The sequence below is a fragment of the Filicampus tigris genome, chromosome 5, assembly GCF_054856515.1.
Source record: "Filicampus tigris isolate MCC_2025a chromosome 5, RoL_Ftig_1.0, whole genome shotgun sequence".
Classification (NCBI taxonomy): Eukaryota; Metazoa; Chordata; class Actinopteri; order Syngnathiformes; family Syngnathidae; genus Filicampus; species Filicampus tigris.
In genome coordinates, this window is record NC_141221.1 from 15,584,917 (window position 1) to 15,609,737 (window position 24,821).

A 24,821-nucleotide genomic window follows, 5' to 3' on the forward strand; every position below is an offset into this window, starting at 1 on the left:
TATTTTACGATTATTTCTTGACTAAAGCAGCCCTTGATGGAACCCATCATTCTTTTCCCTCTGACAGCGATGGATGCGAGCGATTGTCGACTGCAGTGACGCCGAGCTCGATCGCTCACATTTCTGTGATCAACCGTGTGCGCTTCAAACATCATCCGAGCGTGCATCTTAATTAGCTCAACGTGTGAAATTCACTCATCTTGAAAGTCGTCCATCTCTCAGGGAATTACCCTCGTTTTTTTTATTTTTTTTAATGTGGTCACACCGGATTACCGCGCACACGTTGCAGGCTTACAGTGCATGCATAAAAAATGCTCACACCAGCTGTGACCTGCATTATCACTATGGGTGTGTGCGTACATTCTAACAGCTTTATGAGCATATCGCCCCCACCGTTAGCCGGTTTAGCCCACCCTCCTTCCCCCCCTTTCCCCTGTCAGGCTGCCTACGTCACGGCCTCAAAAGGGTCCACGCGCCGCCGTCAGCCCGCCACTCGTGCTCAGAGCGGCAGGCTGAGCGCATCTTCGGTCCCGCCGCCCCCCACAGGTCGCACGCACGAGCAGCCAGCCGGACTCGTACCGTCGGCCTTTTTTCTTTTCTTCATGTAGAGAGGTGTGGCGGACACGTGCAGTTTTAAAGGCCACCTCCTCCTAAAAGGTGAGATTGTTGACTTTATAGAAACTGAGCAGGCAACTTGTCCTGCTGGTGAGACGGGACAAGTTGCCTTCAGGTTTGATTTGGAATTTCTTTGCAATGAGTCGTGTTCTCATTCTCATGCTTGTGAGCACTGTGTGCTTTTCTTTTATTACCTAAACATACGTTTTCCAAAATATTTCGTTCATTTTAGTTGGAGTCAGTATATGTCTCCTTTCATCTTTAATTTAAATAGGTATATATTTATTTCTGTGTATGTTTCAATATTTTTGCTTTGTGAAAGCCATCATAACATTTTATTTTATTTTTTATTTGTTTATTTATATTTATTTCTTTTCATGTATTATTTTTTTTTGCATTGTGGAAGCCTCCCATGCAGGATTGTGTTTGTCACTTATATTTCTACTCGTTTGATTTTATTTCATTTTTAACAATTTCGTTTAATTCATTTTGTGATTGCATTTATCTATTTGTATGCATATATTTTTCTTTATTTTATTATTCATTTTTAAATTTGATTTCTTTATTTTTCTTTTTAAGAATTTTACAATTTTTGCATTGTGGGTGTCAACCACCATTTAGGTTGTGCCTCTAATATTTACACTCCTTATTTTATTTTACAATTTTTTTTTATTTTTATTGATTATTTTTAAATTTTATTTGTATTATTTGATTTCTTTATTACTATTTTTTTTTATCTACAAACGTTTGTCATTTTGGAAGTCACCCAGCATTAAGTGTATTTCTCAGATTTTATTTTTAATTAACATTTACAAGGCCAACAAAGAAGAAATTGGGGGAAGAACACTCAGTAGTCACATTTAGATTATTTTATATGTATATTTTTATTTTAATTTATTTGTATTTTTTACATTTTTCATTATTATTATCATTATGCTTATTCTTTTTTTGCATTGTGGACATCACCCAGAATTAATGCATAGTTATATTTATTATTTCACTGAATATACTTGCTTGTCATTTTTTCGATTTTTGATTGACTTATTTAATTGGACATTTTTTGTATTAGGAGTTCACCCAGCATTGGGTGCGTGCGCCCCTCCCGTCATCTTCATTTGTGCTCACAGTGGACTCATTGTGCCTGGTCCACTGATGAACATAGCCCAACTCCCCCACTTTTTTTTTCTTTTTTTTCTCTGCCCTTTTGTCTTTACACAGTGTCCAGAACTGTGGGAGATTTTGTTTAACATGACATGCAATTAGCTGTCATTGTGCTTTTGAAGTTGCCCCTCTCAAAACCATTAGAGTCAGTAAGAACGTGGCGAGGTGACGGAAAGGAAATGATGCGTCAAACTTGCTTTAAAAGAATGAAGAACGTAAGCAAATAGGACATGATGAGAAGCTGCGGAAGGAAGAGAATACGGTCTCGGCTCGCCTCAGAATAAACGCTCTTGGGATTAGTCTCTTACGCAATAGACAGACAACAGGGCTGTACTGTATACAGTCAAGTTATGATCCATGAGACTCCCCGTGTGGGTCCACAACTGTCATATACTATTGGGAAAAAGGCACGGGGAACCGTATTCTCTGTCAAGGGCCAAGCGATTTGTTTATTATTATGCATTAGGAGCATTCGTGGGTTTCGCATAGGGTATTTTTTCACTTGTCACTTGAATAGACGATGACGTAGACTGGGTACTGCCTCAACAGATGGACTCAACTGAGCCAATGGAATGTTTTGAAAATTCAGCCTCTGAAACAGGTTGCACATAGGAACGTGAAATTTGGTGGGCATGTCTTTGATCACCAGCATCACAAAAAAAGTCTGAGGAACACATGCCCCAAAACACATCATTTTGGGGCAACCATTTTTTTGGGTAATTGACATTTTCAGGGTGTCACTGAGATTTTGTCCAACTGCTACCAAATTTGAAACATGTATACTAAAGAAAGTGACGACACTATATGGTGGAACATTTACATTTTTGTTTGAGCCCGTAGGCAGAGCATGGCGGCAAAGTTTGTTGACTTGCCAAAATATGGGCAACCACTATTTGAAAGTTCAGCCCCTGAAGCAGGTTTCACATAGGAACGTGAAGTTTGGTGGGAATGTCTATTATGAGTAGATCCACAAAAAAGTCTCAAGAACACATGCCCCAAAAGACACCCTTTTAGCTTGAGGCAGCCATTTTTAAAGACTTTTTTGGGCATTTCCAGCAGATCAAGAACTTGTCATTGAGATTCTGTCCGATTGTTACCAAATTTGAAGCATGTATACTAAAGACACCGAAGACACGATATTGTGAAACATTTCAGTTTTTGTTCGATCCTGCGGGGAGAGCAGGGCGGTTTGTTGACTCGCCATAAAATGGGAAACTACTACTTGAAAATGCAGCCCCTGATGTTGGTTTCACTTGGCAACATGAAATTTTGTAGACATGCTTATCATGAGGAGACACTCAATAAATGTCTCTAGAACAATTACCAGGAAATGAACAGGAAGTCTGCCATTTTGTCTTATAGCATCAATTTCTTGACCATTTTGGTCATATCCAAGGGTCTTTAAAAAAAGGACCTTGTCACATAGTTTTGTATAATTGCTACCAAATTTGAACTTTATTTTGTAATATTTGAAAATGAAGCCCCTGGAGCCAGTTTCACAGAATAACCTGAACATTTTAGTTTGAAGCAGCAATTTTGTGGCAATTTTTTGACCATTTCCAATGGTCCTTCTAATGCCAATGTCAGACGACACGAATGTAGCCCGATTTTGGGCTAATGTCTTGTAGCCGATTTTTAAGTTGTCTTGATGCACCGTAGCCCATGTAGTGTGACATACTCAACGATTGGTCCTTTCACGACCACCAACACAAAAGTCTGGCATCTCAGAATTTTAATTCATCTTGCCGCATAGTGTGACATGTGCTACGTCGCCCTTCGGTTGGTTCTTCGGCATCGACCAATAGGAAGACAGTGCCTTTCTACTTATGACGAGAGGCTGGACGTAGCGTGCACATACAAACAATCAAAATGACGAAAAAAGGAACGGACAATAAGGGGGAAATACTTGAAAGTATACAACTATTTCAACTCGTGCTACGTTTGCTAACTGCAAAGCCAGTAGCTGATTAGCAAACGTGGTGTGTGTCATTAAACAAATGTGTTACCTTAAGTTCTTTTTGGAGAATAGACAGTCCATACTGTCCTCTCCCCACCATCCAGGAACAGATCCGTAGTCTTGTAGTCTTGTTGTTGTTTTTTTTGCCTTTTCAGAGCAGGGAATAAACGTACATGCACATAATGACTCCATCAATATTACCTGTTAGTCTGACAGCGCGACATTCATTACATAGAGAATTTCATTTCAAAAATGTTTTGTCCTAGCATATTGTCGGACCGTGGCGGTGAAGTTTGACCACCTGCAATAAATTGTGAAACAAATATTTGAAAATTCAGCCCTTTCAGATGGTTTCACTTAGCAACATGAGATTTGGTAGGCATGTCTACGATCACGAGACGTACAAAACAGCCTCTAGAATATGCACAAAAAGTCATCCATTTTGTTTTGAGCAAGCCATTTTTGGACCATTTTGTTCATTTTCAGGAGTCTTCAAAGAGGAATTCTTCTGAGAGATGTTTTACAAGTGCTACCAAATTTGAAGCATGAATCTAAACAAAAAAAACAAAAAGCAACAACAGTTTTTAGTTTGATGACTCCAATATGTTTTTATAATGGCATAGCGGACTCGATCAAATGCTCTACACGCCCCAAGGGCCGTAGGTTCACCACTTTCGTTGTAGCCTATTAAAATACATCTATCACTGTGCATTTCATTGTGCACTTATCATCCAAATCTTCATCATCATCATCATCATCATCATCAAACTACTAGTTTCCGCTCCAGTGAAGAATCATCATTATTTCAACAGGGAGCGCGTGCCTCATTGACTGTGCATGTTATAAGTAAACTTTAAAGTTTATTAAAGGACGCAAAAATCTATGATTCAAACTTTTATGAGATCAATTAGTGCGAGGAAGAGAAAAACAATCTGATGAAACGAGCTATTAGCTGGTTGAAGTGGAATATGAGCAGTAGAAAAGCAATTCCCACAGTGCTATTCAATACGTTTTTCGACGATGCCACTCAAGCAATTTTCCCTCCACATTTTTCACAAAATATATTGAATAAAAGCAGACATCTATCATGACTAGACTCACAAAAAAATATGTCAAGGACCTACTAAATGTTCTACGTGCATAATAAACAGGATAGCAATGCTACATTACTTAAGATTTCAGTTGTTGTTACTTTGTGTGGGCTGAGCATGGTGGCCAAGTTTAATGACTCATCTTAAAACACACAAATTTAATCTTTGAAAATTCAGCTTTCACTTAGCTGCATGAAATTAAAAAAAAAGGCTCAAGAACTCATGCCAGGAAACATAAAGGTAAATCAACAAAAGTAATCAACAGTAAATTGCAAAAATATTTGAGTTTTTGTCTTAGTACACAGACAGAAAATGGCAGCAAACCCATAAAATGCGAAACTAAGATTTGTAAATTCAGATCCATGATGTAACTAAGCAACACAGAATTTGGTAGGCGTGTCTGTCATGAGTAAACCCACAAAAAGTATCAAGAACCTTTGCCGGTTGACAAATAGCATCAGTGTCCATTCCAGCAACTTATAAGTCTACCGTTTTGCTTCAAAGCAGCCATTTTGGACGATTTGCGGGCTTTAAATGGGCAACAAGCGATTGTTTTTCTTGAGTCTTTCTTCGAGTCCTTTGATGGCCATTTGGCCGTCTGTCATTTGCAGAGATGCTGCAGTTGATGCTCACGCCGATGGACAAATTAGGTCTCGCGCGTGCCCCAGCAGTAATTACAGTGAGGGGCGCGTCAACCGCTACAAGTGACACGCCCCCCGAGGGCGGGGGGCCGATCGAGTGGGTGGGCGGAAAAGATGCTGCGGGGCCTTTTCTCAGGGGGAAGTCTGTGATGTATAGCGGCCACTGACGAGTGGCTGAGAAATGTGTGTAATGAACAAATGTGAAGTCTCTCATGCACAATGGGGCTAGAAGACTTTGAAAAAGCAATTCCACATTATTCTCCGGACCTAAGTGTTGCCCGTCTGGAGTGAAATCGCACGCCGCTTGAATGGATTTTCAAGAGGTGGAGAGACTCAGTGACAAGGTTGAAATCACTCGGGATGCGTGGTTGGTAAATGGATGGCAAGGTTGACTCCCAGCGAGAAGGTTGCAGATTCGAATTGCTGTTGACCCACCTTCCCTTGTTTGCTTTCCAGAGTAGCCACTTTCTCTCAAAGCCCAAAGATGTCTTTGATGTTCACAAACTCACGCTGGGTTCAATAAACGTCTTAAATTGTCTTCAATGTTGACAAATGGCAATGGAAGTGGTTCAGTGTTTACAAAAACAACTATTTGATGCGTCGAAGGCTGTAGATTGTCAATTGAATAGACGATGACGTAGACGGAAAAAAATGGGCTACCGTCTATTTTTTTATGTTTCCCATCTATCGTTCTATCGCCGCTCGAATGTAGCCCGATTCTATCGCCGCTCGTCATAGGCGGACCGGTCCGTCACATAGGCGAAATGCCCAGCTCTGGTGTACGCTGTGTTCAGTGTTAACCAAAGCATATTTGTTGGGGCCTTAATGAATAAAAAAAAAAAAAAAAGGTGCATTTAAGGGGAAGTCAACCCAAACATATTTTTCAAGAATATGTTCTATGCAGGCCCTCTAGTTGAAACAAGGCAATATGATTAATATGAAATATGAGTTAAGCAGCAAAATCGACCCATTTTTAGCAATCACAGGGGGCGGCTATTTTGTCACTTCTGTCAACTAAAAATGACATCACAGTTGCTCAGGGATCAGGCAACAACTGATTACTGTTCACTTGTTTTCTAAAGATGAGCCGTGAGCCCTGAGTGATGTCATTTTCAGTCAACAGAAGTGACAAAATGGCCGCCCCCGGAGATGGCTAAAAAGATGTGGATTAACTCTTATTCCACAAACACAATATTAATCAGAATGCTGTGTTTCAACTAGTGGGCCTGCATAGAACATATTCATAAAAAAAATATATGCTTGGGTTGACTTCCGCTTTAATACTCTAAATTGTCTTAACTGCTTCAGAAAATGCATATGTTAGATTCGTTTTACACTCTTCTGCATTCACGAAATCAGGCATTTAAGGTCCATTGAAGATTAAATTGTCCTCGATGTTGACAAAAAAATCACATTATGTTCATAGAAGACTAGAGTATGTCCAAACTCGTATGTCAGGTTTTTTATATGCTTTATAATGTTCAGCGTTATTGTTTACAAAAACACATACGTTGGGGCCCTGGATTACTAAATTGTCGTTAGTGTTTACAAAAACGAACATTTGGTGCATTCAAGACTTAATCGTATATTATGACAAAAAACACATAATAGTTTTACTTAACGCAGTTCATTGTCTTCAGTGTTTACAATCTGATTTGGTCGGCTGGGTTCGTCCAAGACTAAATTATCTCCGATGTATCGGTAAATACTTACATTAGGTTGTTTGAAGACTAAATTGACATCAGTTTTTATAGAAAGCCTCATCTAGTTTTGTTAGCTGCTCAAAATTGTTATTCAATATTTACGAAGTGAAGTTCTGAAAGATCTTTTTTTTTCCACTGCAGGGAAAAAAAGTTATAGTTTGGTTAGTAGCGTAAAGCTTCTTTCGCTCTCTCCGAATCTCTTTGCACATCAAAGCCAGATGAATCTTTTTTTCTTCTTTTCAAGTTTGTCTTGATGTTGTTGAAAAATGTGAGAGGCCCAATTACAGTTTTACCTTTCATTCTTTCGACCTCTCCATGATTGGAGGGATCACGCTTTGAAAAAAAGACCAAAACTAAATAGAGATGAAATCCACAGAATACGTGATTGAAATCTCGGGAATTGGGTTGTCGGAATTGTATACAGCCAAATATTGTAATTGGCCTGAAAAAAAGAAATGAAAGAGGAAAGTAACTGAAGTAGGGCCATTTTTGCAATTGTCATTTTTAGAATACCTTTTGTTTTAGATATTCAAATTTTTGATTGGGCTGATTTCACCTGCTCAGGATTCATCTTTCTGTTTTGTTTTTTCAGGGCGTACTTGAGGAAAATGATGGTATATTCTATACACTGGAATAACATATGTTACCATAGCCAATCTGCTCTCCTATGAATAAATCACAGAGAATGCTAACTTGGAGCCACATTAAAGTGGCTAAAACCTAACTTATTCATTACGTTGAATTAATCAATCACTGCCTCAGAACATGATTAATTGATTTGTCTTGCAGAGAATGGCCCGTGTCGACCTCATACTGTTGTGCTTTTTGAGCTAATCATGCATAAGGAGCAACATCTCAATAATGTGAAATTACATTACATTTTGGTTAGAAGAGACAACTTTGGAATATGATGGAATGAAATTTAGATGGAAACCGAAATTCAATTCTTTGTGTCGCATCCTAGTAAATAGAAAGTCATCTCAAGACTGAGGCACCCTTGCAGAAAATAGGAGAGACTGGGCACAATTGTCCCATTTTTGGCATTTACTGTATGTCTCTAACGCTGACATCTTTTGACCTAGGGCGGGGGTCGGCAACCTTTAACACTCAAAGAGCCATTTCGATCTAGTTTTTTGATATCTAATATGAAGATATACATTACAGACATTCTCTCTCTCTCTCTCTCTCTCTCTCTCTTTCTCTTTTTCTCTCTCTCTCAGACTTTTAAAATACAAAAGAATCACAAAGAGATAAATTACACATTTTGCAATTTTAAAGACAGAAGTGCCATTTATAAAATGAACAATAACGTTTTTGTTATGCTTATATTTTTATTCTGAAATAAGTTGGAGATGCTTTAATTCTATTATTTGAATTTAAAAAATCTTTCAAAAAAAAATTATATACATATAATTCAGAGAAATAATATACATAAAACAATTTATTATTCAAAAGAATTAAGGAAACTTCTGTTGGGAATAAAAATCTAAAGAAAAACAGTCTAAAGAAAGTCAAAATTTAAAACAAGATTAGTAAAATAATCAAAATAATTTTAATTTGAAGGGAATCTTGTAAATTAAAAAAATGATTTTTTTTTCAAGTCACCGAGGGCGCATTAACACACGCTCTTGTGTGTTCTTCTTGTTCTCTTACTTACTCCTTGACTGAACCCCCCCCACCCCGACTAGAAATTAAACACTAAATTTCCTTCTTTGTCGCCATGGCAACACATTCAATAAGAAGTTGTCAGCCTGCAATGCCTTTCATCTTAATAAACGTTCCCTGATTGTTACGGCGAAGAAACATGGCAAATCATCTCTGCAAATACAGGCTGACATAACATAAAGCGCACAGATGAAAGAAAGAAAAATGTCCAACCTCAATAAGTTTTCCCTTTGACAGCATTATTACGGCTCTTCCCCTTGGCAAGGCTGCCTCGTGTTAGTTCCCATTTAACAAAACAATAAGTAAAAATGTCACCTTGGTTTAGCAGCGACAAAAGCAGTCTTTTTTTTTTTTGTTCTTAGTTCGGGGCTGTAATAAATTATAATGAAACAAGCCCCAACACTGATGTGTAATAAAAGTGTTCAAAAGACAATCAATCTACATGGAGCACAGTGACTTGGAACTCAACTACATTATTGCTTACTTGAATTGAGTTTTGGTGGATGGACCACCCAGGAAACCGCAAAGAGGTTCCGATGATTCAGAGATGAACCCGTCGTTTGTTTCCTTCTCGAGGTTGAAAATGAACCAGCAACCGGACAACTGGACGCTTTACAACACCTCGGAGGAGGATGTCCTTGCTCCCAAGGCCAACGTGACCTACGTGGGCTTTTACCTGCACCAGCCGTCCACGGCGGCTATCTTCATCGTGTCCTACCTGCTCATCTTCCTGGTGTGCATGGCGGGCAACGGCGTGGTGTGTTTCATTGTGCTGCGTAGCCGCAACATGCGCACCGTCACCAACTTGTTCATCCTCAACCTCGCTGTGAGTGACCTCCTGGTGGGCATTTTCTGCATGCCGACAACACTGCTCGATAACATTATTACAGGTAAATATTCACTTTGCTGACCTTGTTTTTGTTTTTGATTGTTGAATGATTTCCCCCTGGTCGCAATCATCTACACATGGCAAAATAGAAATTCTGGCCAATAACAGCGCGGCACAATCATGTCGTTTAGGAAGAGAAAGATGAAATGATCAGAACGCGAGCTTGGGGTCCTGATTGAGGAGGTGCGAACGGGACCGTCAGACAATTTATCAATCATCACCAAAGTTCACATGCACATCTCTCACATCAATCTACGAAAATATCAAAACGATGGCCTCGATATTTTGGAGTTTATGGACATCAGCGTCTTCCTCATTAAGTGACAACAAGTGAGCACTCAAACTGTGTGTGGCTATTAGCGCTGGTGTTATTGAATTAGACGCTTATGAGGCTCATTTGCATAGAGGTGGCCAATTTTTCCGCCAAATATACGCATATTACTCATTTAAAGCGGAAGTCATCCCAAACATCTTTTTTTCAACAATATGTTCTATGCAAGCCCACTAGTTGAAACAAGGCATTCTGATAAATATTGCGTTTGTGGAATAAGAATTAATCCACCTGTTTTTAGCCATCACTGGGGTCGGCCATTTTGTCACATTTGTCGACTGAAAATGACATCACAGTTGCTCAGGGCTCAGGTAACGACTAATCACGGCTCACCTGTTTTCGTAAGTGGAGAAAAACTAAACTCCAAGTTCACTTTGACCTGTACAGACAACGTCGTGGTAATTTTAACAAAGAGTTGGTAATAGCTAGACAACAACACTTTTCTGAAATCATTAGTGAGAACCTCAACGATACACTCACTCTATTTGCTGTGATCGATAAACTCACAAATCCCCCAAATCAAATAGCGCCACAACTCCTTTCAATTTTCCTGCGTCTTTAGTGAAAAAGTACACTCCATCGGGTCAAACATCATCACAAACCAGCAACATTCCAAAATGATGCACCACTTAAAATCACCCTGGAATAATTTGGTTATGCCAGAATTTGATACAGTGGATCAAAAAACTATAACGGATTTGGTTCAGCAGCTGAAACCATCAACTAGTTGCCTTGACCAGTTACCGTCGGACTTTTGCAAAACGATTGTGAATTCTGTTCTAACTGAATTGCAGCAAACAATCAACTGCTCACTTCGGTCAGGCAAGTTTCCTAAACCTCTGAAAGTAGCTGCCGTCAAGCCCCTTCTAAAAAAGAGAACGCTGAATGACTCCCTGTTAGTAAATTATCGACCCATCTCAAACCTTCCCTTCTTATCAAAGATTGTTGAGAAAGTGGTTTTTAATCAACTTAGCAAATTCTTGTACTCAAACGGACTTTTTCCCCGTCCTCATCACAGTACAGAAACAGCTCTTATCAAAGTACTAAATGACATAAGATTGAACACTGACGAAGGGAAGGTGTCGGTGCTGGTCTTATTGGATCTTAGTGCAGCATTTGATACAATTGATCATAAAATACTGTTGAACAGGTTGGAAATTTGGGTGGGATTAAATGGAACAGTCCGAAAATGGTTTAGGTCTTACCAAGAGGAATGGAGTTACTTTGTGACCATTGGAAGTTTTGAATCGGATCGGATGGCTTTGACATATGGGGTTCCTCAAGGGTCAGTCCTTGGCCCCCTTCTGTTCAGTCTGTATATGTTACCTTTGGGTCAAATGCTTCAGAACGCCAATGTTGCCTATCACACTTATGCAGATGACACACAGCTATATATATCAATGTCCCCAAATGACACCAGTTCAATCAGTGTATTGTGTCACTGCAATTAACAACTGGATGAACTAAAAATTTCCTTCAGTTAAAGTAAAACAAAACAGAGGTAATTGTTTTCGACAATAAAGGAGAGGGGTGCTGTTAGAAAAACCCTGTCTTTAGAAACCAAAGACCAAATCCGAAATCCTGGGGTGCTGATAGACTCAGACCTGACTTTCAGCAATCATATACAATCAATCACTAAATCAGCCTTTTATCAGCTGAAAAATATATCCAGACTGAAGGGTTGCATGCTGCAAGCAGACCAGGAGAAACTTATCCATGCTTTCATCTCCAGTAGACTTGATTATTGTAACGGCCTTCTTACTGGTCTCCCTCAAAAGAGCATCAAACAGCTGCAGCTCATTCAGAGATCGGAACATATTACTCCAGTCCTAAAGGCTTTACACTGGCTCCCAATGAAGTGTAGAATAGATTTCAAAATTTTGCCACTGATCTATAAATCACTGAATGGTTTGGGTCCTGAATACATGAATGGAATGATGATTGAATATAAACCCTGTAGGGCTCTGAGATCTGCAAACTTGGGTCGATTAGTGGAACTGAGAGTTCAAGGTGAACATGGTGAAGCTGCATTTAGCTGTTACGCTGCACACAAATGGAATAAGCTGCCAACAGAAGTGAAGTCAGCCCCGAGTGTAAATGCTTTTAAATCCAGGTTAAAAACGTTGCTTTTTTTTCCCCTCATACCTTTGATTAAGGTTAGACAATTTTAAATCTTTTTTTCTTTTATATATTTTAGAAACCCACTTTTATTTCTTTACTTTTAAATGTTTTTAAAGTTTTCTGCTAATGTGCTTAAATGTGGTCATCGTACATTCTAGCAGTTTTGTTGGCTGATTGAGTTGCCTTGTGTATGAAATGTACTGTATAAATAAAATTGCCTTGCCTTGCCTTTTCTGAAGCTGAGCCGTGATTAGTCATTACCTGAGCCCTGCGTGATTGTGATGTCATTTTCAGTCGACAGAAGTAACAAAATGGCCGCCCCCACAGATGGCTAAAAATGGGCGGATTTTTCTGCTTAACTTATATACTACAAAGGCAATATTAATCAGAATTCCGTGTTTCAACTAGTGAGCCTGCTGGGAACATATTCTTGAAAAAAATGTGTTTGGGTTGATTTACGCTATAAAGGTACGCAAATAACAACAGAGCACCGGGACACAATCTGTTTGGCAGCGCAGCTAGTCAAGCATTTCACCGTGTGTGTACTTTGTGAATTATTCTGTATGCATGCATCTGTTGCATCTGTTTGCGCCATTGTTACCGGTTAGGACCACTCAAAATTATGCGATGAAACTGTTTTGCAAATCTAATTCATCCTTTTAGTGAATTTGGGCCTGTGTCCCTACAACGAAATTTCTGAATTTGTCTAGAAAGTTTTCATGTTTGATGGAAAAACATGTTTGGTTTACAAGAATAAATGGCGAATATTTGGACAAAAAGTCAATTTTACTAGAATGATGTTCTATCTATCAAACGATCTATCTGTCCATCTAGCCATCTATCCGCCAGGGTGTAAGAATGTAGCACCCCACCTTGGCCCTATCTATTGCATTGACGAGGAGCTACTGTGCATGTTAAACTTTTAACGAGAGTCCCTCCACGTGGCGTCCAGCTGCTTGCAGCTTTAATTGGAATTATTTCCATCGCTTTTCTCGTCTCTAATGAACGCCATTCGTGTACTCAAAAGACGCGGGGTGGCCATGATGAGAGCCTGTCTATCATCTTTCGCGGTCACGGCCGGCCGGGCAACAAGCGGTCGGCCGGGCAACAAGCGGTCGGCTCTCTGATAACAGCATTTACCTCCCGTGCATCATTTGGGTGATTACGCCTCACAATGCTTTAATTGGCCGATAATGAGAGTTTTGTGTGAGAAGGCCACATGAAAGGAAAGGCTGACTGACCCCACATCGGCTTTTGTTGGGATGCACAATGTGTCTCGCTGGAAGGCAACGTTAACCCCTTTTTTCTTTGCTGTTTTATTTGTTTCATTCCAAAAATTATTTGGTTCAAACGACCAAATTGCAAGCAGTGAGAAAGCAAGTTCAGGGTAAAGAGAATGATGTGCTTGGACGAAAAAAGAGATGAAAAAAAGAAGTTCAAGCTCTCTTGGCAAAAAAAAAAAATGGTGAAGCGAGTGGGTGGGTGTGAGGCAGATGCTAGGCAGGCAATCAGCAAGAGAGCAAATAATCTTTCCTACGCTTCATTTTGATATTTGGGTTAGGGTTAGGCCTAAGACATTTTTTTCACCTTGAAAACTAACAACTTTTCCTAAAGTGATCCAAAATACTGAAAAAACTACATATTTTAAAATGTCATTCTTGCTAAAAAGTTTGTGTACACCAAAGCAGTTTGGGGTCAAATATGATTATTTTTATTTCATTTTATTTGCTGGTAATGGTGGACATATTGAAAGAGTGAAACTTTACATGCCATACATGTGCACTTTTTATGAGACAGTAGTAAAAACAGTCCTTAGAACTGTCTGTGTTCTCACCACACTTGCACAGGTGCGAGATCTGCACCTGCAAATTCAAATATCTGCAATGTAGCAAATAAACATTGGCTACATTTACACGGACAAAATGTCTTTAATCCGATCAGAGTTTACATTAAAATTATGATCGGATGAACTGTTTTCATGGACACTAAAAATATTGATCCGATTAGCATTTGCGTGTTCATGCATCGATCGGGAGAAATTATTTTGACATGCGCAGCTGACCAAACATACCGGAAATAGTACTAGAAGGAGAAGCCGTAGCGACTTTCGTGTCAACAAAACATCAAAACGTCCATTTCTACTTGAAACGTTAGCATTATTTTGCGTATTTTTCCCATTGGCGATGTTACGTTGAGTTCATCCTTCCTAATGGAGCTGCAAATGTACCACTTCAGTCTTGCGCCCGCCATGTTCTTTGCTCGCTCTACCTCTAGCAGCTTCCGGGAATAACAGAAACGCGTATACTGACGTCACACACATGCGCGGTAAGGACGGTTTGTTTTCCGAAATTTCAGAATAAGTGATTTTATGCTTGTCAATCGGATTGACAATCAACGAAAACCACCCCTTTTGTTCAGAGTAAAATCTTGATCGGAATGGGCTCGATGGGATCAGAATATTCTGAATTGGACGTGTACATGAGGCATTTTTATTCCGATAAGGATTTGAACGCGAATAAATGTGTCCATGTAAACGTAGACAGTATCAGTATGTAAACTGTTGAATATCTCGGAACTAAAGCTTAGTATCCAAGTCCTGCTGTTTGGACTTGGAACCTTTTCGCCCCGATGGAGAAACAGCTGTCACATCCCTCCTGTCCACAGGATGGCCCTTTGGAAGCCTGGTGTGCAAAATGAGCGGCATGGTGCAAGGCATCTCCGTGTCGGCGTCCGTCTTCACCCTGGTGGCTATCGCCGTGGACAGGTAGGGTGGCCAGACAGCCTACCTATGCTACCTACTTCATTGGTGCTTTATCATTGCCGGAAACTGCTACTATTGTTTCTAGTAGATGCAGTTCCAAGTGTGCAAAGTCGATAACGAACGGGTAACATAAACCCCGGCCGGTCGCTCATTGGTTGAAGATGCTAACCATAATTTACCCTCGAGCCCTTTTCACACTGCACTCACTCATTTTGAAAGGGTTGCACAGCAGGACGGAAAGACCACGGGTCCCCGGTTGCCAGCGTGCCCATATTTGGAAGTGCTGACATAGCATCTTACCAGGATGTAAGACTTGGAGACCTTTGCCACTGGTTTAGATGAGAAGAAACCAAAGAAAGCCTTGGCTATGCTTATTTTTTGTCATGGCTCTGCAGGATCTTGCAGAGTTTTATCTTGCTCGTGAGCTACACTTCCAACAAGACTGCTTTGAGGGAGCAGCATCTTCTGAAATATGCCACTGTACGTCATCTCTCGTGTGTCTCAAAGCCAAGATGGTCGCATGTCTCTGGTTTTCGCAGTTTCCCACTGTACTAGTACCCATGGGCATTTTCCTTTAACTGTGGGACCCGATGTTTCATGCCCACGCTTCAAATCCAGGTTTATGGAGACAGAATATTGCCATCTAGTTTTGGCATTTCAAATGAAATTTGATGTTATTTATTCAAAGTTCGGTTCGTTCCAACTTTCTGAGTTTTACCTTGAACAATTTCAGGACGAGGTAGGAGAAGCGACAATGCTTTTAGTTTTTCAGTGTTCTGTCCTTTAAACTTAAACTTCCAGTTTTCTGAGTTTATTAGCTGTCCCAGTCTATAAGGTTCTTCAAAAATGGCATCGGACAGCAGAGGGCACTCTACTCTCTTTTCAAAGCATTAACGCACTCTAGCCCCTCCCCTTACATCCCATTAAATTAAAAGCAAAATGTTCTTCTTTTTTTATTCAATCGAAGGTGAAACCCAGGAAACTGAAAAACGGAATACTGTGAAATAGAAGCACTTTTGGCTAACTTGGCATTTAGGGGTGCTATTCACTGTCAGGTTTAACTGGCGATTGGTTTATGAGGGACGGGGTCCTTGGACAATTTTCAGAACCCAGTGTCTGTCGGTTAAGATTCCATTGGGACCAATATTTAACTCAATAAAGGCATCATTGTGCCGAATATACTGCCATGTAACCAGCATCATCTGTGCTGCTCTTATCTTTGGCTGCCTGTACTTGTCCTACTTTCAAGATCAATTGCCTTGTCACTCCAAATGACCGCAGTTTGACGTTAATCCTTCTTTCTGATAAGAATCGGGGGAGGAGAGGCAGTCAGTTGAAGACTGACTGCATACTGTAGATGTAGACCCTAAAGGGCCGCCAGCATATTGGCAGCCGACGGTTATTAGTGTCTCTTGTCATTCCGTCCTCACTTTTCCCAGCCCGAGGTTGGAGGCAGGAAAAGACACGAGAATTTGTAATGCTTTGAGAGACGTAACTATCGTCTTGCATATCTGTCAAGCATTTTGCAGCGGGTTCAAGATGGACTGAATTGGGACGTGAACTTCCTTTGCTCTTGACTTCAAAATCCCCAAAACAAGCACCAAATATTACATGAATGTTTAAGAACAAAACAGTGATCAATATCTTACATGTTGAAAAAATAAAAACCAAAAGAATAGATAGCCAAGACTTTAAGTTGGTGTTTCTGCATACATTTGGAATTTTCCAAAACCAACCATCCTAAGTTCAACTCCCCGTTGCATTATCTGGAAGCAACCTTTGACTGAAGAGTGTGACTTCTGATTGGTTGGCATCGACTGAGGGTTCCTAATGTTTGATGCCCACTGTTCAATTTCAAGTTCCATTTTATCAGCCACCTAAGTCACCAAGTCGAGCACTTAAAGGGATGGTTGAGCCGGGATGGCCATGTTTTCACGAACAAGTTCATTTTATATATTTTTTTGATCGGGAAAATGAAAAGAGTTGTCATTTTCTATTTTATCAATAAATTTGGGAGAAATTAGGAAATAAGTGACTCCATGAATAACGCCTCTTGTTAATGAGGAGAATGGCCGCGCCCCCTACCGTTCTATCCATGTTCGGTTGGAGACACGAGAGGGACCGATTACAAACCCTCCATTGGAAATCATTGTACTTTCATTGCTTATAACGTCCACAAACGGCGATCAATTGGCAGCAACATTTATGTGGACATCTCTACTAATGCCCACTTCAACATGTCAGAAGCAATAACCTCTCCGTGGCTGATTTATATGAGAATGTGGAAGTGAGCAGAGCTACATAGAGTTATGCTGGGACGAGCGCACACTGCTTCTTCGCTGATTACTATTAGGACGGGCGAGGCATTAAACACCAGTCAGGATGTATACAGAGACTGAAGTGGGAATGAGTAGACGTGCACATTTATTTGGATGTGAAATGGCCCCAGTTTTTCGACCTACAACACGCCGTCCAATTGAAATGGTGCGTTCCAATGCGGCCACACTCGGCTGTGCAGTCAGCCTCCTCGTTTGTTCGACGAGGGCTTAACTCACTCTCAAGTCGCTTCAATCAGGTAGAAGCTGGCGGCTGCAAGCAGTGTCGGGCACGAATGCTTGGGAGGCAACCGCGCGGCTATGAAGAGGGCGGCGGACAGTAAGGTTAACCTTATTCAGACACATTTGAGATCCCAACAGATCACAATGCGCTATGCTAATTTATCTTTTCTTTTGATTGAAGATAATTCTATGTTTTGCTTTGAATGTTTTAAAGCACTTTGAGTTGCATTTTTATGTATGAAAAGTGCTATATAAATAAAATGTGATTGATTGATTGATAAGGAGCTAATGTTGTTGTGCTAACGCCTTTTGTTTTAACGGCCTCAAGCTAGTTGTTGCTATTGGTCGTGTCGTTATCCTACTGTTAGCCGGGGAGGGAGGGGGGGGATAAAGATCCATGCTTGCCCGCTACCAGTCACGTCTGCCTCCTGAGAGTTGACACGAGTTTAGCGTAGCTAATTGTCGGAAATATAACTAGTCGGGGTTCGTGTGCGCATTCATGCTCTTGTCCGCTTCAGTCTGTGTAAGTGGAGAAGCGATCGCTATGGTATTTTTGATTTTGTGGAGGTGATCAGGTGAGGTCACATTTTATGTCAATAAATCCAAACTATTGTGCAGAACACTTTTATACTTTCACAGGTTGTAGTGGACAAGAGTAGTAATGCGCATTTGCATTTGGGTGGCGTTCTGTCGCCGTTTTAGACAACAGAACTGACAAAGTGAGCAATATTTCCATGCTTGGCTCCCTCCTGTGACATAGACCGTTGAGAACGAAAAAATAACAAGCCGAGCTCCAAAAAGGGGCGGGGCAATTTATCGTAAATCTAATCACAAAAAGCCCTTAAATCACGACAGAGTCTGCATTTTAGTACTGCTGTGATTTTTACATGCAAACCTTTTATATAAGTCCCAATGTTAAGCTCATCCCAGTGTCACTTTAATTTCAGAAGCGTGAGCATAATCCCCAGTGTTCTATATGTTCTAACAGTCAGGATTCTTGGTTTTCTCTCCAGCGGCCCGTGTTTTTGGTATGGCAATATATAATTTTGAGTGGCCCAGTAGCTAAGAGTGAAACATTGGCCTCTGATGAGACAAAGTACCTTCAAATATAAGAGAAAAGTCGTCAAAATGTAATGCATTTAATTCATGTTGTCGGATTTCTGCTTTGGACTACTTCACTCCTTCATTGTCTCTTCATCCGTTGACAGATTCCGATGCATCGTCTACCCATTCAAGCAAAAGCTGACCATCTCCACCGCCACCCTCATCATTGTCATTATCTGGGTCCTGGCCATATCCATCATGTGTCCGTCCGGCGTGATGCTACAGGTGACGCAGGAGCAAAGCATCCAAGTGCTGCTAGGCTACGACAACAAAACCACTCCCTTTTACTGGTGCAGGGAGAACTGGCCCAACCAGGAGATGCGCAAGATTTACACCACGGTGTTGTTCGCTAACATCTACCTGGCTCCGCTGTCCCTCATCGTTGTCATGTACGCACGCATCGGCATCACGCTGTTCAAGACCGCCATGCCCACGGGCGGCAAGCCGGGCCACGACAACCGCCATGGCGTCTCCAAGAAGAAGCAGCGGGTTATCAAGATGCTCCTGATCGTCGCTTTGCTTTTCATCCTGTCCTGGCTGCCCCTGTGGACCCTCATGATGCTGAGCGACTACGCCCGGCTCACCGAGCAGCAGTACCGCATCGTCAATATCTACGTGTACCCCTTTGCCCACTGGCTAGCATTTTTCAACAGCAGCGTCAACCCCATCATCTACGGATTCTTCAACGAGAACTTCCGACGGGGTTTTCAACTGGTGTTCAAGTTCAGCCTGTGCGCGGCCGACGGACAGCGGAGGAAAACGTACTCGCACCGGCTGCAGCCCAACTCGGTGCTGCCGGCCAATAACGCGCAGACCACCCTGGAGCCCATCTCGCTGAACAGTCTGGATAAAAGTAGTTGCAGGCGGATGCATCAGGTTGCAGAGCAGGACTTGGTCTTGGAAGACTTGGAGAAGGGGTCCTGCAGTAGCGGCGGCGTAACAGCTGTGTCAATTTGAAACGCCACATTCCTGGTGATGGTCTTCTGGGTTTTTTTTGCTCGAGTGCCAATTTCTTCAGGAAGCTACCTCCAAGGATATGAGGACTAATTGCCAAGCTTCATTGTGCTCTGTGAACTCATGAAGGCACAATCTGGGTTGTGGACCTTCCATAAAAACCTTCATGTATAAATGTATAAAGACGAATAGTCAACTTTTGCAATGTAGATTTCAGAAGTGGGAATAAGGACAAGTCGTTACCCCTGCCAATCTCAAAGCACTTTGCGGGCATGTTTTTTTGTGGATAGTTAGCAGCATTATGTTAAAAAAACTACTGAACACAAAACGTCCGATTAATTTTGGTGTTTGAATTTAGGTGACTCTCCTGCGTGCAGGGAAAAGTTTCACCCAGAATCAAAATGGTACTTCTTCTTATTGGTAACTCATTATGTTAAGATAAGCCTCCGCAAGATCAAAACATAGCTAGCAAGGACAACTAATCTTGAAAAATTGGTCAGGATACTGAATTTTGTTGTTTGCGATTCTGTCACTCTAGCATAAATTGAAAAGTCCACCCAAGAATCAAAATGATACCTTCCACTCCTTTATAACATTTTACTCCATGAAACAAGAAGTAGCCTACTAACCTAACCAAAATTTTTGAACTGTTGTTGTGGATCCAGATATATTTGCGGTTTCAGTTACTAATTCTGGGATAAGTGGACCTAGGATCAAAATGGTACCTTGCCATTCCTTACTTCATGAAACAAGAAGTAGCCTGTTACACTAACAAATGGGGCCAAATGAGTGTGGATCCAAAAATGTTTACCCCACAATTAACCAGAGCTGGGCACTTGACTCTTTTTTGCCGGACCTGGGTACCCTCGACCCCCCCGCCTTTATTCATAAAAATGATCACCCCCCACTCGGTCACCGACCCCCCCCCCCCCCCCCCAAAAAAAAAAAAAACGTACATGACGCCGCCGCGGGAGAGATGCTAACGGCAGAGGTTTGTTTAAAGATCATTAGCTGGCTAATTTACTATTCAAACCCACTATGCAAACCACTACACAGCAAGTTTGCTACGGCGTATTTCCGGAGCAAAGAAGGAGAGAGAGAGAGAGAGAGAGAGAGAGAGAGAGAGAGAGAGGTGAATTAGAGCGAGGTTTGTTAATTTCAATGAAAAAGTCCTGCTGTGTCGCTTGTTAAAGTAGGAGAGACGGCAGAAGAAGTGCATGAACTCCACCTTGATGTGCTAGCATCATCCTTGAGTGCTGCGCGCAGCTTGACTATACTCGCGGACACAACGTTGTTTTGAAACAGTTACGTTCCAAGTCGGGGGGCGTCGCTTCAGAAAGACAGCGACAACAATTGATATCGTGCCTGCTACAACCACAAAGGGACCGAGATGACTAGATCATGCATTTAATTTGGCCGCCTCGCTACCACGTCACATGCATGAGGGCAAATTAGTGGGCTGGACTAAAATCCACTTCTGGCCATACTCAGTTGAGCCCTTTTTTAAAATTTATCAGCCTCCACCCCCCGCCCCAAAAATGGGCGTGCGGCCGGGCCGGAGGGTTCAACCGGTCCGGTCCAGGAACGGGCCCAGCAATTGCCCAGCTCTGCAATTAACATTGTATTTTTCATAACATTTGACTCTACGGAGCCATAAAAAGCATGCGAAGCTACCCAATCCAAACAAACCAAAATGTGGTGATCGATCCACTCACTTTTCTGGACTTTTGTTTTGGTGCATTGCCATGCTCACAGACCCCCTCGAGATGTGGCGTGCGAATGACATTGGTACACACTACTGGACAACAGTAATGTCATCACATATTTTCCACTCATTATGGGACTCCAAAGACACCTTGGTAACCAATTATGGCTTTGTTTGTTAGCGCTGGCAAAGAACAAAAGACACAGTGCTCCTCCAAACCCATTCAGAGCCACTTACTTGCGTCATCATCGCCCTACAAAACTGCGTCCAATGTCGGAGGAAGCTTCTGATTCGATGACCACCTTCTTTTATCAGGGCATGCATTAAAAGTAACTGAATACTTCATACATTTTTTTTTCTACCTTTAGAGCATTTGTGTGTATTCCAGTGGCCTTTTGAATGAAGGAGAAAACGTTTTGTCAACTCTCAACAATGGAAGCTAATAAAAGATAGAATAAATAATGATTTGGTACACCTGCACAATTTAGTGAGATAAGAATATTTTTTGAATTAAAAAAAAGTAATAAGTTGCTTTTTTCTGTAAAGGCATTTTAGAATAATAATGGAGATAATATATGAAATATGGGAATATATTTTGCTGTTTTCGTTTTTAAAAACATTAAAAGATATGTCTGACATATTTTACAACTTTATTTTAATGTATTTAAAAATGCCTTTGCATTTATTTTCTACAATCAGTTGTTTCATTTAATTAAGAATATTTTTAAATGAAATACGATGAATTAACTATAAAAAGGTTTTAGCTAAATAGACTGAAAGATGATTATTATGATGAAATTCTATTTTGTAAATAAAATAGTGAGAAATCCATTCTTACTTTATTTCATACATTTCATTTAAAGTTTATTTTAGTTTCAAGAAAAATACACACTTTACATGCTGTCATTTAAAGATAGACTGATAGCTTTTGGATGCTATATGGCTTGTAATCAGAAGAATTTTGTATTGCCATGACAACACTGGATCAAATACTTTAACACTCTATGATATTAGTGTACCAGCCAGGACACATCATTTTGTTAACACTCTTGGATGCGTTGTTTGTACAAACAGACAAAAATGAGCTTTTCTTTCAATCATTTTTAGCATCCAATTAAAACATTAACAATAATGTCAAGGCAAAAGCAACATATTCTTTTCATCTGAAATTGCCGCATACACGTGGATGCTTCTGGATTATGAGTTATTTATTCATGAATGAATCATGATCCTTTCATGAATGTTCCATGTAAATCTCACATCAAGCATCGATTAGTCAGTCCATAAATTTCCATAAATGCCATGTACGTAAAATAAACCGTTTCAAAATATATATAAATAAAAAGACAAGAAGGGGCCTGCAATGGAGGCTACAGAGATTCTATACTTATACACAGAATCACAAAAGCAACTGGCTTCTTCTAGAAAGCCCCCCCAAAAAACAATGTCAGGAAAAGCTTGCTAGATCATAGACATCTAAACATTACTTTGAGTTAATCAGATGCACATTTTAGATGGTTGCGGGTGTGTGCTCACTCCCATTTAACATTAGTTTGAATGTACTTGGTTAATTCGCACAGGTTTACCACAGTATTTCACTTTATTTTTACGTTCCCTTTTCAATGAAAAATTCAGTTTGGTGGCATGTTAGAGGTCACTTTATAGGTGGAATATGTTTTGAAATGATTTATCTGGGTCTCATTTTTTGACATCACATCACGCCATTTGAACTGGGGGTGTGTAGACTTTTTATATTCACTGTGTAGATTATTTTGGTGATCCCTCATGTCAGAGCAATTGCTCATCAAGGTGTACCTAATATTGTGACCCAGTCTGGGCCTGGGTTAAACTGTCAGCATCATAAAAATGCATGTCAAAAGACAACAAAAAAGCCACTTGGATAACTAAGAGGAGGTCGATGTTTAGAAATGAGTATCGTTACAAAAAGGATCCGAGGAAAAAGCACAAGTCTTTCACATGATGTACACACAGCGGACCCCCAAAAATTAGCGATTGGCAGCCAAGGACTCACCTATTCGCATAATTGTTTTTTCAATACTTTTATTTGCTTCTTGGCGGTATTCCTCAGTTTATTCATCAATTTTGGGGGGTTAAGAAAAAAATCCATCCATCCATTATCGATACCGCTTATCCTCACAAGGGTCGCGGGAAGTGCTGGAGCCTATCCCAGCTGTCTTTGGGCAGTAGGCGGGGGACTGAATTGGTTGCCAGCCAATCGCAGGGCACACAGAGACAAACATCCGCACTCACAATCACACCTGGGGTCAATTTAGAGAGTCCAATCAACTTACCATGCATGTCTTTGGACTGTGGGAGGAAACCGGAGTACCCGGAGAAAACCCACGCAGGCACGGGGAGAACATGCAAACTCCACACAGGGAGGCCGGAGCCGGGATCGAACCCACGACCTCTGAACTGTGAGGCGGACGTGCTAACCAGTCGACCATCGTGCCGCCTTTAGAAAAAAAAAATAATTAAAAATAATTTATTTAGTTTAAAATATATATATTTTTCAAATAAGAAAATATTGGATATGTTATACGTGGATTTGTGCTATTTGATAGCTGGGGTTCACTGTATTGAACAAAATGCCCACATTAAAAATATGTACTTAACAACAAATGGAAATTATATATTTTGTATATGTACATATATATATATATATGTATATATATATATATATATATATGTATATATATATATATATATATATATGTATATATATATATATATATATATATATGTATATATATATATATGTATATATATATATATATATATATATATATATGTGTATATATATATATATATATGTATATATATATATATATATGTATATATATATATATATATATATATATGTATATATATATATATATATATATATATATATATATATATATATATATATATATATATATATATATATATATATATGAGCAGGGGTGCACATAACTGGTACTCAGGTATGCATGCACAACAGAAATCACCGATGCGTACCGTCATTTGCGTCACGACGTGCATTTGCGTACCTGTAAAATAAATAAATAAATTTAAAAAAAACACTGGTCAGGATCAAGCATCGGTTCAGGATAGGCACGATCCGCAGAATGGTTGGTGAAAAAAATTGTGTGTTCACAATAAGGCAACGTGATTAATCTGCATTCAGTAGAGGAAGTTGAATACACTCAATATCACTAACTTCAAAATAAAGCTTACCAAATAATACATTGAGTCAATGCCAATATAATAGCCTTATTGAACTTTTACTTTGGAGTTGGCAGGCGTGGTGGCATAACGGCTAACTTGACTTCCGTTTTCGACGTATTCGGCAGTTTTAACGCTTGCTACTAACACTAACACAACTCTGTCTTGAAATCATTTTCAGTCGCTAATTTAGGACACAAACAAATGTCTGGTTAATTACGCTGTCATTGTATGATATGGCACACGGTTAGTGGCTAGCAGCTGTTATCATTAGCTGGTAGTTCAACAGCTGCTCCTTGATTACTCACATTTTTTTTTTTAAACTTCTTTCTATATT

At 40.2% G+C, this 24,821-nt stretch overlaps 1 protein-coding gene across 1 annotated transcript; it reads left to right on the plus strand.

Annotated features, from left to right (window-relative positions):
• Positions 1-510: 510 nt before the first annotated feature.
• npffr2a (neuropeptide FF receptor 2a) lies at positions 511-23,865 on the plus strand. Its single transcript, XM_086030510.1, has 4 exons — positions 511-657; positions 9,410-9,723; positions 14,839-14,938; positions 18,702-23,865. The coding sequence occupies exons 2-4, from the start codon at positions 9,417-9,419 to the stop codon at positions 19,552-19,554; spliced, it is 1,260 nt and encodes a 419-aa protein (XP_085886636.1). The 5' UTR covers positions 511-657; positions 9,410-9,416; the 3' UTR covers positions 19,555-23,865.
• The last annotated feature ends 956 nt before the right edge of the window (positions 23,866-24,821 follow it).

What these genes read in the sequence shown, in the direction of transcription:
- npffr2a (XM_086030510.1), top strand. Translation starts at nt 9,417, where the DNA reads ATGAACCAGCAACCGGACAACTGGACGCTTTACAACACCTCGGAGGAG. An exon ending in GCTCGATAACATTATTACAG is followed by an intron (nt 9,724 to 14,838) that starts GTAAATATTCAC and finishes TCCTGTCCACAG; the next exon opens with GATGGCCCTTTGGAAGCCTG. An exon ending in GTGGCTATCGCCGTGGACAG is followed by an intron (nt 14,939 to 18,701) that starts GTAGGGTGGCCA and finishes ATCCGTTGACAG; the next exon opens with ATTCCGATGCATCGTCTACC.